Source organism: Odontesthes bonariensis, chromosome 6, assembly GCF_027942865.1.
Source record: "Odontesthes bonariensis isolate fOdoBon6 chromosome 6, fOdoBon6.hap1, whole genome shotgun sequence".
Lineage (NCBI taxonomy): Eukaryota > Metazoa > Chordata > Actinopteri > Atheriniformes > Atherinopsidae > Odontesthes > Odontesthes bonariensis.
In genome coordinates this window covers 2303085-2320786 of record NC_134511.1, presented here as the reverse complement: position 1 = coordinate 2320786, position 17702 = coordinate 2303085, and the positions used below count along the sequence as shown (strand labels likewise).

Below are 17702 nucleotides of genomic sequence, written 5' to 3'. Positions count from 1 at the left end.
CAATATATAATGATAGTAATAACTTCAATGGAAAGTACACAAAGCCAGGTAATGCAAGAGGGTATTTAGTGACCACCGCAGCCCAACTGAAGGTGTATCTGACAGACACCCGAATCTAGATATCTGTGTGTATGTGTATCTATAAATAAGGTTTCTCCTTAAGAATATTTGGTAGTGAGTGTGGGGACCCAGATCCACCCCCCCAGGACATGAAGAGCGGAGGCACAAACACAATCACACATTCCCACCCACAAACTCACATACAGAAACTCACATCCACTCGTCCAACATAAATACATAAAAGACAAAAATAGGACATAACACACCTACTCACACCCCCATACACACTCTATACTCCCAGGTCCAGGTGACGTCCCCCAAAGGGGCAGCCTATCCCTGGACCCAGGAGATGGTCCCCTCTCTTCTCTCTGAGAAGAGCAGACAGCCCAACCCTCCGTCGTAGGGGCAGAATAGCCCATGAGCCAAGACGAGAGCCAGGTGCCACCCGGACAACCCCGGTCCAGCCGCCAGCCCCGACCCCATCCAGAGACAGGCCAGGAAGAGTCCACCCAGTCCCGACAAGCTAGCCAGAGACAGGCCAGGAAGAGTCCACCCAGTCCCGACAAGCTAGCCAGAGACAGGCCAGGAAGAGTCCACCCAGTCCCGACAAGCCATCCAGAGACAGGCCAGGAAGAGTCCACCCAGTCCCGACAAGCTAGCCAGAGACAGGCCAGGAAGAGTCCACCCAGTCCCGACAAGCTAGCCAGAGACAGGCCAGGAAGAGTCCACCCAGTCCCGACAAGCTAGCCAGAGACAGGCCAGGAAGAGTCCACCCAGTCCCGACAAGCTAGCCAGAGACAGGCCAGGAAGAGTCCACCCAGTCCCGACAAGCCATCTAGAGACAGGCCAGGAAGAGTCCACCCAGTCCCGACAAGCCATCCAGACACAGGCCAGGAAGAGTCCACCCAGTCCCGACAAGCTAGCCAGAGACAGGCCAGGAAGAGTCCACCCAGTCCCGACAAGCTAGCCAGAGACAGGCCAGGAAGAGTCCACCCAGTCCCGACAAGCTAGCCAGAGACAGGCCAGGAAGAGTCCACCCAGTCCCGACAAGCTAGCCAGAGACAGGCCAGGAAGAGTCCACCCAGTCCCGACAAGCTAGCCAGAGACATGCCAGGAAGAGTCCACCCAGTCCCGACAAGCTAGCCAGAGACAGGCCAGGAAGAGTCCACCCAGTCCCGACAAGCTAGCCAGAGACAGGCCAGGAAGAGTCCACCCAGTCCCGACAAGCTAGCCAGAGACAGGCCAGGAAGAGTCCACCCAGTCCCGACAAGCTAGCCAGAGACAGGCCAGGAAGAGTCCACCCAGTCCCGACAAGCTAGCCAGAGACAGGCCAGGAAGAGTCCACCCAGTCCCGACAAGCTAGCCAGAGACAGGCCAGGAAGAGTCCACCCAGTCCCGACAAGCCAGCCAGCCAAAGAAGCCCAACCTCCCAGCGAGCCCCAATCCCACCCCGCAGACCCCCCCCGCCCCCGCAAGACCCGAGGTCCCCCCAAGGGGCTACCTCCAACCAGCGCACAAATATCGAACACGCACCCCCATACACAGACGCCACAGATCCCCCACCCGCAGGTGGCTGCCCCCGCAGGAGGGCCCCAGGTCCGAAGAGCCAGCCAGAACACACCCCATCAGTGTGAGCCCAGTGCAACGCCCCCACCCCAGGCGCCCCGCCGCATCCCATGCCCCACCACACAACAAGGCGCAACAGCCCCGCACGATACCACCCCAGCCCCATATGGAACTGCAACCACGCCGAACCCCCCACCAAATACCAGGACAGGGTCAACTCCCCCGACAAGCACCCCCGGCAGGAGGCCCGCACCCGGGGTCAACAGCCCCCACCACGTCCCCTCAAACACATAAACAAACCCTGCGACCTCAGCCCCGGGACAGCCACTGCCAAGCTCAGCCCCACCGCCGCCACCAGACCAACCAAAACCCCAGCGGCCCCAGACCAACCAAAACCCCAGCGGCCCCAGACCAACCAAAACCCCAGCGGCCCCAGACCAACCAAAACCCCAGCGGCCCCAGACCAACCAAAACCCCAGCGGCCCCAGACCAACCAAAACCCCAGCGGCCCCAGACCAACCAAAACCCCAGCGACCCCTCCACAGCTCCTTCTACGATTCTCTTTGACACACCCAACCACCATTGTATATTTTTTTATTTAAAAAAATATATAAAAAAAAAATAAAACCTGCGTTAATGCACGATAAAATATTTGTCGCCGTTAAATAATTGGCGAGTTAACGCGATAATAACGAGTTATCTCACCCAGCCCTAGATAAAACGTATTGCGTATGAGAGGAAAATCTGAGATACTTCATGTATTCAACTTCATTTCACGTCCAGTTTCATATTTCAGGCCTGCACTGACATTTAAGGCTAATATTGAAGTTTAAATAATGTGCCTGTATATAGAATTTATAGAACATCTGAGTGTCTCCAGGATCTGGTCCTACAGCCTCCATGATGAGTCTGAGAGCAGCAGAGATGTTCAGAGGAGCTCCAGTTTGTCCACAAATGTGTTTAAAACAATGTTCCTGAGAGAAAGAGTGGAAGGGATCTGCATATTTCTCCCTCTGCAGAGCAGAATATCATGAAAGCATTCAGGGAATCTGGAGGAGTTTCAGTGTAAAGGACGAGTATTAATGCAGAAAAGCTATTCATCCATTCGTTGGAGCCACATGATCCACTTCAGGGTCTCAGTGAGGCCTTTCCAGCTGAGGAGGGCACAGCCTGCACGGGTCTCCAGTCCACCGGTGAATAGGGTAATATTTTAGAATAATAGATATCACCATGAAACGTCCTCAGTTGATTACTTATACAAGTATGAAAAAAAAATGTATTACAAGTTTTAGAAATTTATATGTTTAATTATGTAAATTAGGCATTATCTCATTAAATATGCAAACATTTGCATATATTTCCGTAAGATAGATCTGAACATATGATAAAGCCAGGTGCAAAATTCTTTTTTCATTTTGTTTACACACAAAATGAAAAGAAAATTACAGAGGGATTTCAGGATATCTGCTTTCATTTCCTAGGAAATCAAAATATACTGTCCATAGCCTAAAAAACATCAATTTTCGCCATATTTTTTTATTCTAATGTCACATAAATCAGGCCAGGAATGATTTATCAACAAATCCTTCTGTAAATATCTTCAGAATACTGCTAAGTGTATAACTGGAAAGTTTGGTGTTAGTAGGTGCTCCATAGTCTGAGATATTGATGCTGGAAAAATACAAAAAACTGATTTTGAGAAAATAGGGGAATTCATTTTGGTAAATTTGGGCGAAACGTACTGCCGCGATTAAACAAAATGTGATGAAATAAACATTTTAATTTATGTTTTGAAATAACACATATTGAAGGAGTAGACTGGCCCAAAATCTAAAAATTGACCACTGCATGAAAAATCCCTGTTTTTGCCTGCCGTATATATTTTTTTAATTTATTTTAGTATTATTATCGTTTTAAATTATATAGCTGTTGTACGTCTTTTAATTTATTCTTGTATTTCATTCTTTTCATTTTTTGTTTTTATTTTTCTGGTTAACTGAGGTTGTTGTAAAGTGCTTTATGAATAAAATTGGATTGGAAATGTGAATAAAAGGCCACGTAGATAAAAAAAATATCTCAAAACGAACCTTGAACAAAGCAGCTGAGTAAATAAGCTGGAAGTAGACGTGCATGAATATCCAAACTCCAGCAGCTGCAGATAACCGGCGGTTTGGGTCCACATCAACATTTCTGCTGCCTCATTAATAAATAAGTTTCTTTATTCTACAGAAGTACAAAGATCCCTCACCTAATAAACTGTCCTTGTGTGCATCATAGACAAAGCATCCGCCTGTCTGACACAGCTTCAGATATCAGTTCAGCTAACGCTATCTGAACGAGCTCAAGGCCACTCAGACTCCTCCGATCCACAAGGTCAGACGGTTTCCCATCATCCCCCCGTTTCCAATAACAAGAGTAGAGTGCAATAAGAACGCATGAATGGATTCAATGAGCTGCTCAGAACTGAACTAACTCTGGTTCTGACTCAGATTCTGGGTGTATGTTCATGTTGGAACATGTTTCAGTGAATCTCTGCAGCTGTTACCATGGAAACATCTGCAGATATTCACTTTAAAGCTGCTCAGAACTGAACTAACTCTGGTTCTGCCTCAGATTCTGGGTTTATGTTCATGTTGGAACATGTTTCAGTGAATCTCTGCAGCTGTTACCATGGAAACATCTGCAGAGATTCACTTTAAAGCTGCTCAGAACTGAACTAACTCTGGTTCTGCCTCAGATTCTGGGTTTATGTTCATGTTGGAACATGTTTCAGTGAATCTCTGCAGCTGTTACCATGGAAACATCTGCAGATATTCACCTTAAAGCTGCTCAGAACTGAACTAACTCTGGTTCTGCCTCAGATTCTGGGTTTATGTTCATGCTGGAACATGTTTCTGTGAATCAGCTGCTTCCTTCTTCCTGTTTCCATGGAAACATATAAAGAAATGAGGACTTTTGCGCTGTACTTTACAAACTTTTACATGAAATACGCCACTAAAACACTTCCCCTGCATTTCCCCTTACCCACCGCCAGATGTCACCGTAGCGCCGTTTTAATCATATAATCTCCCACAATGCACCTCTCCCGTTGGCTTGAAACTCTTGCTCTCCTAACTTCATCGTTCAGGGTTTTTTTTTTAAACTAAAACACCTGATTTTACACGGTTTACAGGTTAGTTTGATGTGATAAAGAAAAACAAGTCCACGGTGAGTGGACTCAGAGAAACCGTCAGTTAGAAACCTGTACCGGAGCTATGAATGTATCCAGCGCCATGTTAGAAATATGATCTTTCCGGTTCATGAAAATGATGATTGGAGCTACCACGGCCTGTCCGTGAAAGGTGCTGCCCTCACCTTGTTAAACAGTGCGCCTCAGCCCATCTGATCCTGAACCGGAAGCAGCTTTAAGTCTGTCAATATTATCAGATATGTTGAAAATAATAGTAACTTCAATGCAACTATATGAAGAGTTCAAGTTTATTTATGTTGCGCAACAAATTTTAGAATTCTTCAACTGTGAATGATCCTGATAAAAGAAGATTTATCTTTGTTTTTCTTGGCTGTTCGTCGCAGATTTGATTAAATTTGACTTTTGAGCTACTCAACTGGTTAATATTTATAGTTTTAGTTAATAATAACAAGCTGCTCGGTGTGATGATCCATGAGATCCGAGACTTTATCAGGTTCTTATGTTCTTTTATCATTCTATCCTTGAGCTTGGCCTCATTTCATGTCAGTTTTACTTCATACGGCACAAAGAACCCCTCAGATAAAACTATTAAACACTTTAGGAGGTCAAAAATCACAGTTTATTATACAAAATAAATTAATTGGGTTTAAAAAAATATAAATTTAGCACTGAATATCATAGACATATAAAGATATATTTACATATATTTTATAATTATTAAAAATAGTATTATTATTATTATTATTATTATTAATTCAATTCAAATTCAATTCAATTCAAAATTCAAAAATACTTTATTTATCCCAGAGGGAAATTAAATGTTGATGTAACTCAATTAAATCAAGGAGTTATTATAGATGCTGATGGCTGTGGGCAGGAAAGATTTCCTGTAGCGGTCCGTTTTGCATCCAAACTGAAGAAGCCTTTGACTGAAGAGACTCTGTTTTGTCTCAAATTATTATTAAAATATAAATTTTAATCTTTTATTTATTTATTTTATTTGTGTATTGTATTACTGTCCCTGCTTTCGATCTTAATATTTGTCTTTTATCCCACTGTAGCAGTTTGAGATTTTGTTTAAAAATTGATTATTATTATTATTATTAATATTATTATTATTATTATATTTGTGATGAATATTGTCACTGCTTGAAAAGTATCGCGATACTTCATCTCGGCAACTTCGCGATCTTGAGCGAGATTTCCAGCTAAACAAAGATGGTGTCTCCCTGACCGTCCATGTGGCTCCGCAGACCGAAAGAACTCGTTCATTACCACTAAATTAACTTATTAACTGTAGCCGGAGACAACTGGTGGACCCTGCAGTGAAGCTGCGAGCAGCTCCGACAGAAACTAAAAATGCAACACGATGACGTGAGTCCGCTAACTTCTTCTTCTTCTGCTCCGTCCTCATGCTAACGTTAGCGCACTGCTAACAGGTTAAACTGTGCGTTTAGTCTGTTAGTTTGTCCGTTTGAGAACCGAAATCGTTAACTGGCCAGTTAGTCTTGTATATTGTATGTAATATGTATATTATATATGGATAGATTATTCGTTTTGAAGCAGCCAAGCTATGTTTCGCCAAGCTGTAGCTAGCTTGTGCTACTCTTGTCACATGTCACCAAACTTCATTGTAAAATTGTACTATTTAGGGTTAAATGAACTCAGCGCAGATGTAAACAATAGTTGGACCACGAGACAAAGCTCGGGCTGTTAAGAGGTCTGTCTGAACTTAATTTCGGGATTGATTACTCCCCCATCAATCGTTGTTATTAGCTCTGATGTTCATTAGACAGACTGTAAACTGTTCTAACAGCAGTGTTACTTTAGAATAACAAAAACCTTCCAGCTAAAAAGTTTGTCAGACCTTTACATCTTTAAAAGTGTGTGTAACTTTAAATAAACGTGTTAAGAGAGATGTCTGTTTCATACTGCTGTGGGCAGTCATGTGTTTGCTGTAAATCCTTCAGACCTTTAAAGCTAAATGTTAAAAATGGCCCTTAAATCAGGTTACATTAATGAATGAGTTTCCTGCAACATGTTTGGGTTGTGTGTGATCATTAATGAAGTGTGTGATGTTCATGTTGATTTGCTGTTGGAGTCTTCCTTTGTAACGTGTAAATTCTGCTTCCTGCAGGTCATCTGGGATATTATCGGAAACAAACAGTTCTGCTCCTTCAAAGTCAAGTAAGTCTGAAACGTGGGCTTTGTTTTTGTTTTTGGTCTTTAGAAACCTTTTTCTGCATCTAACGGTTTTAACTTGTGGACCTGTTCACATTCTAAATATTTAAACATAAAGTAGAATGAAAATCCTGCGCTGCCCCTCGGTATGGCCTGCTAACTGTCATGTTTTGCTTTGTGGCCTCTTTGACATGACGACCTAATTCACGTGCATGGCTGTGCATGTGCAGGGCTCACACCCAGATTTGTATTTCTAACTGTGGTGTTGCATCCCACAACTGTAGGGGCAGCCTCCTCCTACTGTAGTGTGTCCAATGTAAAAGCCAGTTAGCTTAGCACGATAGCACAACCTCAATGCTACAGCAGCTCAAATAGCAGCTAATTTCTGTTGAAAAGTCACCCGAACTCTTTAAGATCTATTTTAAAATGAGACATAGGCTGTGTTCGAAACCACAGACTCCATACTGCATACTCATCGATCAAACAGTATGCAGAGCGTTTACCCACAATGCATTTCGCTCCTGTCGGAGCCGAAATCAGCCGGCCTGAAGCTGATTTCTCTTAAGCTCTAAACTCTGTAAACTTTAGCAACATTTGAAACATTTTCAGGTGAGAAAGTAGTCGTTTAGATCCCCAACGTGTTGAAAACCTGACAAAATACCGGCTGTTTACAATTTTGTTCCCACGAATTCGGCGCTACTAAAGCTAGCCGCAGTGAGCAACGCACTTCCGGTTATTTTCACAAAATAAAATACCCGTTGCCTTTTATCATAGGGAAAGCCATTACCATACAATTGGTGCTTTTGTTTTGAAAACAGGAAGTGAACCTACCCTCGTTGTAGCTAGCTTGAAACTGGCGTTTTGACAGGAAATGACGATCGGCGACGTCACGTTACGTTGCATCTTGGGTAGTTTGAGTATGAGTAGTAACCTCATGATGCATACCCAACATTTAGGAAGAATCGAGGTTCCGACCCGTTTCTGTTTGGTTAGATTCTGTCGTGTCGATGAAACTCAGAGAAAACATCCGATAAGTTTTAATGCTGCTCTCAAGGATCTTTGAGGTTCGGGAACATTTTATCGTTAACTTCCCAACAAACTTCGCATCAGGATGCGAAGCGAAGCCGAACTAACTCGAGTCTTCTTCTCCTTCCAGGACCAAGAGTCAGAACTTCTGCAGGAATGAGTTCAACATCACGGGGCTGTGCAACCGCTCGGCGTGCCCGCTGTCCAACAGTCAGTACGCCACCATCAGGGAGGAGAAAGGTGAAGCCCCCCCACCCCCCACCACCACCCTCCTCCTTAAGCGGCTCTAACGTGCATGCTTTGTGTTTCAGGCCAGTGTTTCCTCTACATGAAGGTGATCGAGAGGGCGGCTTTCCCCGCCAGGATGTGGGAGAAGGTGAGCGGGACGCTTTCAGGCTTTAGTTCACTCTTCAGCTTCAGCCTGGAGATATTCTGAGTCAGAAAACTAAACTCTGGATCCTGTAATGCTGAAGTAAGAACGGGCTTGTGAGGAAGTCCGGGCGTCTCTTTAGATTTAATGACGAATCTGCTTATTAATCAACAATAATTGAATAAATTGATCTTTACTGAGAGACATCTGAAATTGGTTTAAATCTTAACTTGGTGATGATGATCTGAAAGCTCTACAGAAACGATGGAGTTCCACCTGGCTTAGGTTTAGGCCCCAGAGTGTTTCACATCTGTCTCCAGATGTGTTTTACTTACAGCATCAGTGCATCGTCGTTGGGTTTAGAACCGGATTCATGAACCTCGTTGTGTTTCCTCTGGTCGGACGTTCGATGCCTCGTCTGTCGGACCTCCTGCAGCTCGATCCTCAACAACTAAACAGCCAACACTGAGATGCTTCCATTTCCTTCCCTTCAGCACAATGTGTTCTTATCCAAACTGAATTCTAATCTATATTTCATAGGAAGTTGAGGTTTAAAGGGACATGATGCAGATTACAGATTTATTTCACTTGATTTTAATAAAGTGTCGCTGATGTTTTCACGTCGTTTTAAAGGCTTTCCTCCCGTTCATTTTCTGTGCAGGTGAAGCTCAGCAAGAACTACGAGAAAGCTCTGGAACAGATCGACGAGAACCTGATGTACTGGCCCCGCTTCCTCCGACACAAATGTAAACAGCGCTTCACCAAGATCACCCAGTACCTGATCCGCATGCGCAAACTGGTGCTGAAGAGACGGTGAGAGCTGCCAACGCCCAGGGGGGGGTTAGGGGGGGGGTTAGGGCAGGGGGCAGGGGTGGGTTAGGGCAGGGGGTCCCAAACCTTTCCATGCCAAGGCCCCCCAAGCAGTTTTAGCTTCTGGCCCCCTTTGCAAACCACAGACAATGCTACAAAATATGTAAAGAAACATCAACTTTTAGAAGGTATTTTCTTTCTTTTCTTCACGGACAGCAGCTCGCTGTGTGAATGCAGCCTGACTAAATGCTCTTCTTTACGTCTGAAGAAGTCTGACGGATGTTTTTGTATCGAGTGACGCTGAAGTTTCGAAGGTTTTGAACACTCATTAGAGAGGGTCTCCAGACAGAGGACGCCATTTTTCTGTGTGGCTGTAAAGCCAAACTTAAAGGTAGGGTAGGAGATCCTGGATTTTGAGTCCAGCGAAGCTGCATTTTGAAAATACACAGGTAAAAAGTCCCAACCCTTTTCTTCACTTTCCCTCCAAAGCCACGCCTCTAGAGTACATGAACGTGCAATGCTTGTTCACGAGCACAAAGGTGCACCAGCGCTGTTCTGACAGCAAGCATCGATCGTTGCTGTATTTAGTATTTAGTATATGCTAACTATACGTTTAATAATGCTAGGTGCTAGCCAAGCTGGCTCTAGTTTAGCTTCCTGCCAAGCTTCTGGAGGTGTAATTCGTTCACGGAGCAGGGTACGCACACAGGGGGAAGGAGGGGGAGGGAGGAGCAGATTGCAGTTTGATAGACGACATCAGTATCCGAACATTGTGAACGGACAATGATTGGATACTGTTTTTCCTAGATTGTACGTTCTAGAGGCCACTAAAACTTTTCATATTTGTGTCAAAACTTTTAATTAATTGGTTGCAATGGGGGGGTGAAGAGTATTTCAAGCAATATGTAAAAAAATGTTCCAGAAAAAGATCCCCTACCCTTTAAAGTATGCTGCTTCATACTTTCTGATTTTAGTCGCCCAGTTCTTTCGGTCTCTTCCAAAAATCTGTCCATTTTGGCTAAGCTAGCTGCACGCTAGCTTGAGGAGCAGAGCAGCTTGAGAACAGGCGCAAACCGCCAGGTCTGCAATGTTTTGAGTGGCAGGCAATCAGAAAGACAAGCATGGCAAATAACATTTCCATATGATATATTATTATAAATTGTATTTTACAACACTGATTTAAAAAAAAGTGACAATTTTCTATAATGATGTTTAAAAAAAATTGAATTCTATTTTTTTATTTTTGCATTTTTATTCTTATCTTCACTCCAATTTTCTGAGGCCCCCCTGGCGGCCCCCACTTTGAAAACCACTGGGTTAGGCTGGAGTTATAGTTGACGCGTCTGTCACGGCGGTGACATCAAAATGGCGTTTCAGGCCTGGCGCTTCCCTTGAAAAGACGGCGCAGCGCGTTGTCGTGCACCAGTCGATTTTTGTACCGGACCGGCTGGACCGATGTGAGACCGGCTCAGTGAGGAGGTGCGTTTGTACAGGCAGCTGTATGAAACTGCAGTGAAACAGCACAGGGAGCACGTAAACATGTAAACTCCCAAAACTGGTGCACAGAGATGGGCAGAACTTTGGGGAAAGAGAGAGAGTTCTGTAAGAATGTGTGGAAGAAGCTACGGGACAGATACCTGAAGGCAAAGAAGAGGGCAGAGACTCTGTTGATGCCGGGGGCTTCAGACCTTCAGCCTTAAGTGTGTGGGCGGCAGTTGCGGGCGCCTTCCTCCTCAGTCTGACATGTTTGTTTGTTTCAGGAGGAAGCTGGTTCCTCTCAGCAGGAAGGTGGAGAGCAGAGAGAAGAGGAAAGAGGTGAGACTCCTGTGGTTTACCTGTGGTTTCTCTGTGGTTTCTCTGTGGTTTCACCTGACTGAACCCGACTGTTGATGTTTTCAGGAGAAAGCTCTGATCGCCGCTCAGCTGGAAAACGCCATCGAGAAGGAGCTGCTGGAGCGCCTGAAGCAGGGAACGGTAGGTCGCGCACGTGTTGGCAGCCGTCAGCGTTTTGTTCCGCCGGCGCGCCGGGCTCATCGGATCTGTTGTGTTTTCAGTACGGAGACATCTACAACTTCCCCGTCCACGCCTTCGACAGAGCGCTGGAGAAGCAGGACGAGGAGAGCGAGTCGGAGTCTGAGGAGGAAGAGGAGGAGGACGAGGTGACGGAGGAGGCCGCTTTGACTCGGTGACTGTGAGCTGAGGTGTTTCATTCTGACAGAATCTCTGTTCTCGCAGGACGCCGGGCGGCGGGAGTTCGTAGCAGAAGAAGAAGTGGACGAGAGCGACCTGAGCGACTTTGAGGTAACAAAACGGACGCCGTTCTGGTCCAGAAAACCAGAAACCGGGTCCATGTAGAGCATATGTGTCAAACTCCTTAGGCCCGCGAGAGATTAAAAGGTCTGAATGTCTAAAAATGAATCAGTCAAATACGTGCAGTGACCAGTTAATTTAATCATTTACGTCTGATGACATCACTGCATGGCGGCGCCTTGGAACCCAATCCGTTTACCGGTAGTTTTGTTTTCTTTCGGTTGACAAAAGCTTTTAAAATCTCGTTTTTTAATCGTCCTGTTGATCAATTAAGCTGAGAAACTGATATTAATATTTAAATAATAATATTTTTTATTAACAATATAATTATTAATAATATTTTTGATTATTTTTACTAATATTTTTATTTTTAATATTTTTTAATTATTAATAATAATTAGCTGTTGGAATGATTCAGGATGAAATAACTTGGGTTTTTTTCCTCTCAGGACATGAACAAGCTGAAGACGAGCAGCGACGAAGAGGAGCAGGACGAGTCCAGTGAGGAAGAGGAGGAGGAGGAGGAGGAGATGGAGACGGAGACGAAGGCCTCGAGGTCCAAAGGCAAATCTCCGGCGAACGGCTCGGTGGCGAAGAAGAAGCGAGCCTACGTGGAGATCGAATACGAGCAGGAGACGGAGCCCGCCTCCAAAAGCAGAACCACGTAGTGACCCCCCCCCCCCCCCCCCCCCCAGCTGTCAAACCTGGACCTTTCAGGACTGCGTTACCGTGGCAACACACGGCTGAGGATGTGGCGAACCTCCATCCTTCAGTTTCCAGTGTAATTATTTAACCAGAACGTTCTCATTTAGTCTGAAATCCCGAGTTAGAACCTCATGTCAGTCTGTTCTGCGGCTAAAGCTGGAGTTCTGGTTCTGGTTCTGCAGGATCAGCAGAAGAATGAAAACCAGTGCAGACTGGACTGAAACCAGCTCCATAAACCACCCAAAGTGACTTTAAGTCTTATTCTGCTCTGCTGAAACTGTGTCAACACAAAGAAATGAGATGAATAAATCCACTTCCATGTTTTTATGTGAAATAAAAAATACTTTTTCATTTAAACGCTGTTTTCTGCTAACTTTAAAAAATAATTTAAAATACAGAAACATTTATCTGAGGTTTCACTGAGATGATCCCAGAGGGAAACAGGTTAGCATGTAGCTGTAAGCTAGCTGCAGATGCTAGCAAACAATGCTTTCTCATCAACAGTGATGGACCAAGCCGGAGATGCACACAGCGTAACTCGTAATGCATGTGTACTATTAACAATGTTCATCTATCAGAAAGGAACAGCAATAACTCCCCTATTCTGCCCCCGATAGTTGCTGTTCCTATGATATGTGTGTGAACAGTTTTCAGAACAGTCTCTGGGTGGTTGATGTATTACATCAGCATTGCTTTTTTTTTCTTCTTTGTGCTTTCAGGCGATTGTACAATTCCAATTCCTATTTCTCCTGTCCATTATCAGATCTTACCCAAAACAACACTCTGTACATATGGAACATAACTTTATTTTTTTCCATACCCATCTCACCCCACAAAATTACTTAGAAAACAGGAAACAGTGTGAAGTAGAGTGTCATTAAGTGTTCAAGTGTCTCTATATCTGAGAGGTACCCTGACCTCACGACCTCTGGATGTCACCTGAACAGCCCTGTCTGGGGATGGCTCGGGTGGTGAACGCATCACAGGTGGATCTTTCAGTCTCTGGACAGAAGCTGGGTCCAACTACAGAAGGAGGGCTGCTGGTCTGGAGGGCCAGCAGGCTCCGGGACCGCCTGCAGATGTTTTCTATTGCGTCGCAGCACCGCACCGTTGTCCGTCTTATAAGACCGGGGCTCAGTGCTCTTGCCAATGACCGTAGCAGACGTTCTCCAACCCTTTTCTCCATCCAGTTTCACTCTGACGGCCTGCCCAGTTTGAAGTTCAGGAAGTGGCAGGGCAGAGTGACGGCGGTTATAGAAGAACCGGTAAGCTGATTTAGGCTGAGCGTCCTGTTGCTGGATTTGCCGTCTGTTCACAGGAGTAGCTTGTGGTTTGTCTTCCAGCCTAGGAAGTGTGGTCCTGATGTGTCTTCCAGTCATCAGTTAAGGCTCTAGCATGGTTGCTGCGTCTGCTAGCGCGAGCGGTGTTGATGACGTCACAAGTTCGTGCCCGCAATATATAGTGGCGCAAGTCGATGCGCCAGTAGTTGCAATTTTCTCCGTCACAGAGGTGGCGCTGCTACGTGAAGGTTACCGCTACTCTACAACCACGAAAGTGGAGAAGAAAACAATGAAGAGCAGGAATACTGTAATTAATGATACTGCTGCAGTATTTGGATCATTTTAATTTTTTTATTCAGTTAATAGAGGTGAAGGTTTGAAGCCCCCGGCATCAACAGAGTCTCTGCCCTCTTCTTTGCCTTCACATATCTGTCCCGTAGCTTCTTCCACACATTCTTACAGAACTCTCCCTCTTTCCCCAATGTTCTGCCCATCTCTGTGCACTAGTTTTGGGAGTTTACATGTTTAAGTGCTCTATGTGCTGTTTCACTGCAGTTTCGTACAGCTGTCTGTACAAACGCACCTCCTGACTGAGCCTGGTCTCACATCGGTCCATCCGGTCTGTCGTTGTTGGCGCCGCCAAGTTACAAAAATCGACTGGTGCACGACAACGCGCTGCGCCGTCTTTTCAAGGGAAGCGCCATGCCTGAAACGCCATTTAGACGCCACGGTCCGCCACCGCCGTGACAGACGCGTCAACCATGCTAGCGCCTTTAAGCTGGGCTCACCCCAGTAGCAGCACTCGGGGTGGCTCTGTAGCACATCAGAGCGAGATACGGATCAGGCTGCTTTAAGATGCACTTAGCAGTCTGCACAGCTCGCTCTACGGCACCGTTTGCCTGGGGGTAGTGAGGGCTGGTGGTTATGTGTGCAAACCCATACCTTTGGCATAATATATATATATAATAGACATAATATATTATATATATTATGTCTTGCGTTGCGTCTTGCGTTGCGTCTTGCGTTGCGTCTTGCGTTGCGTCTTGCGTTACCGACTATAAACCAGGCTTAACTCACACAAATCAGCAGCAATGCGCTGCCAGGGGCCCTCAGGTAAAGATGTGGTGAGAAGCGGTTCACGTCTTTGAGTGGGTTTGTTTTCAATGCAGAACTTACATGCTGACACTGTCTTTGTGATCTCTGCACTGATCCGAGGCCACCATACTGACATCCTGGCCCGAACACGACACCTGGTCAGACCTTGGTGTCCCTCATGTAGCTGTTTGAGCACTTCTGATCTAAGTGCAGCAGGGATGACGAGTCTATCTTGATGCAACACCAGTCCATCGGTCTCAGAGAGGTGAGCTCTGGCAGAGTAATATCCATGCAGGGATGGAAGCAGCGCTGTCTTTGGTGGCCATCTGTTCCTAATGAACTGCACTATCTTTTGCAGCTCTTCGTCCTGTAGTGTGGCTGAGCGGATTTTGTCCAGTTTTTGTGATGAAACAGGTGCATTTTCCACCACTGACTCCACATATCCACTCCCATAACTTCTCCTACCACTGCTATGCAGACGACACCCAGCTGATTCTGTCTTTTCCCCCTTCTGACACCCAAGTGGAAGCATGCATTGCTGCGTGCCTGGCAGACATCTCGGGGTGGATGTCGATGCACCACCTTAAGCTCAAACTGGACCAGACTGAGCTGGTGTTTCTCCCGGGGAAGGGCAGCCCATTCAGAGACCTGGCCATCACCATGGATGACTCTGTGGTGACATCAACCCGGACCGCGAGGAATCTGGGTGTGACCCTGGACGACCAACTGTCGTTCTCGCCAAACATGGCATCAGTGACCCGTTCCTGCCGATTCCTCCTCTACAACATCAACAAGTTCTCCCACACCACTCCCGTTCTCCGCTCTCTACACTGGCTCCCTGTAGCTGCTTGCATCCAGTTTCAGACTCTGGTGCTGGCCTACAGGGCAGTGGAAGGAACAGCTCCTTCATACCTCCAGGCTGAGGTCCAGTTTCAGACTCTGGTGCTGGCCTACAGGGCAGTGGAAGGAGCAGCTCCTTCATACCTCCAGGCTGAGGTCCAGTTTCAGACTCTGGTGCTGGCCTACAGGGCAGTGGAAGGAGCAGCTCCTTCATACCTCCAGGCTGTGGTCTAGCCCTACACCCCCGCCCGACCACTTCGCTCTGCGGCCTCCAGGCGCCTGGCTGCCCCGTCACTCAGCGGTCCCTGCGCACCATCCACACGGTCACGGCTTTTCTCTGTTCTGGCACCCCGATGGTGGAATGATCTCCCGACTGATGTCAGGACAGCTGAGTCGCTGCCCATCTTTCGCCGTAGGCTGAAACCCACCTCTTCAGGAAAAACTACCCTCCTCTGTCCTAGTTCCTTACGCACTTATTGTTTCCTCCACCACTGGCACCCTCTATATTTCCATTACCCCCTACCCGAACCAGGGTTTGCATCCCCACCCCGCTGTAACTGGTGTGCAGTTGGTGAGAGGCTGGTTGGTTATCGCTCTTACTCTAGCACTAGTTTTGCTCTCAGCTGCTTGGTTTTGGAAGGAAATGCACTTATGATTTCTTGTGACCTGAAGTTCTTTCGCCTACCGATGTTGAACGCACTTATTGTAAGTCGCTTTGGTTAAAAGCGTCTGCTGAATGACCGTAATGTAATGTAATATGCTTGTAGCTCCTGGTCTGTGTGTTCATCACCACCCTCAGTGAGTGGGCTCCTGGAGAGAGCATCGGCCACGACGAGGTGCTTCCCCGGGACGTGCTCAGCCACCACATTGAACCTCAGAAGACGCATCAGGAGTCTTTGGCACCTTGGAGGGACTTTGTCCGTTTGTAGACGGAAGCATTCCATGCCTTGCACATAGCGGGCGAATCGTTCACATGCCCACACGCCTGCAAGACACTCCTTTTCAATTTGGGAGTGTCTCCTCTCTGCATCTGATAGCGTGCGGGAGCAGGATGCCACTGGCTTTAACTCCCCCTCATGTTCTTGCAATAACGCTGCTCCTAATCCGTAGCTGCTTGCATCAGCGCTGATGACGGTGTTGCGGTTGACGTCATAATATGCAAGTGCTGGGGCTGACACAAGCATAGTTTTTACCTTCTCAAACGCCTCTTCTTGTGCACCACTCCACACCCATTCATTTCCCTTCCTGAGCAGGGGAGTGATGGGATGCAGCTCAGAGGAGAGGCCGGGCAGGAACTTTCCAACATAGTTGACAAGACCCAGAACCTGTTTGAGTTCTGTAACATTGGTTGGACTTGGCATCTGTGTGATGTCAAGTCTCTTTACTTCGCTGCCAGGGCTGGTGATGGGTATTTTCCTAGCAGATACCAGCTGTGAGCGCTATGGCAGTCTCCTGAATGCAGCCTGCGACACTGCAGTAATGTCTGCCCCAGTGTCTATTTTAAATTCCACAGTGCTGCCATTGACAGGTAAATTTACAAGCCACTCATTTTCTGAAGCAGGTAGATCTATTACGTCTGACACTGTTTCAGTAACTTCTCCAAGGAAAAACATCTCGTCTGTATCAGTGGGGCTGCTGGACATTTCAGCATCCTCGTCTGACATGCAGCTTCAAAATGTCCAATTTTATTGCACCTTCTGCACTTTTTATTCTTGGCTGGGCAGGGATGTATTTTACCATGTTGTCTGTTACAGCGGGAACAGGTAGGATGTTGTTTCGACTCACTGTGTTCCTGCCGTTGTCCCTTGTTGCTGCTCCTTCTGTCATGGAACTGTCGCCTCCCTTGAGATTCAAGATTCAAGATTCAAAGGTTTATTGTCATGTGTGCAGTTAGAAACGTGTTTCCCTGAACAATGAAATTCTTTTCTTTGTTGCCCGCGCTGGATGTCCAAATATATAATAATAAAAGATAAGATAAAGATAAAATAAGCATGCAACAACAATATTCTAACAGGTTTCTTAAATAAAATAGAAATAAAAATATAGAAATCTAGCCTGTGTACATACTGTGCAGTAGTCAGCAGTAAAGTGGTTGTGCAAAATTGAAAGTACATTCAGGTACTCAGTAAAAGACAGTTGCAGTAGGTGACCCCAAGTTCAGTCTTTGGCAGAGTTCAGTGATCTGATGGCACTCCTGAACCTGAACTCTTGTCTCACGGCGTCCACTGCACACTCCGAGCGCAGGCTCACATTCTGCTGCTTTATTTGC

The 17702-nt window shown here is 46.1% G+C and overlaps 1 protein-coding gene and 1 non-coding gene across 2 annotated transcripts; both read left to right on the top strand.

The window, feature by feature from the left end:
- Positions 1 to 4912: 4912 nt before the first annotated feature.
- Positions 4913 to 5013, top strand: LOC142383063 (small nucleolar RNA U13). Its single transcript, XR_012769993.1, has one exon. It is a non-coding gene; the product is annotated as a small nucleolar RNA U13 (small nucleolar RNA).
- A 994-nt stretch (positions 5014 to 6007) lies between these two features.
- mak16 (MAK16 homolog (S. cerevisiae)) lies at positions 6008 to 12575 on the top strand. Its single transcript, XM_075467052.1, has 10 exons — positions 6008 to 6190; positions 6954 to 7003; positions 8154 to 8263; positions 8335 to 8399; positions 9055 to 9206; positions 10964 to 11018; positions 11103 to 11177; positions 11258 to 11362; positions 11439 to 11504; positions 11963 to 12575. Exons 1-10 carry the CDS (start codon positions 6176 to 6178, stop codon positions 12179 to 12181), a joined length of 912 nt encoding a protein of 303 aa, XP_075323167.1. The 5' UTR covers positions 6008 to 6175; the 3' UTR covers positions 12182 to 12575.
- Positions 12576 to 17702: the final 5127 nt, after the last annotated feature.

What these genes read in the sequence shown, in the direction of transcription:
- mak16 (XM_075467052.1), top strand. An exon ending in CACCATCAGGGAGGAGAAAG is followed by an intron (nt 8,264 to 8,334) that starts GTGAAGCCCCCC and finishes TTTGTGTTTCAG; the next exon opens with GCCAGTGTTTCCTCTACATG. An exon ending in GCAGAGAGAAGAGGAAAGAG is followed by an intron (nt 11,019 to 11,102) that starts GTGAGACTCCTG and finishes TGATGTTTTCAG; the next exon opens with GAGAAAGCTCTGATCGCCGC.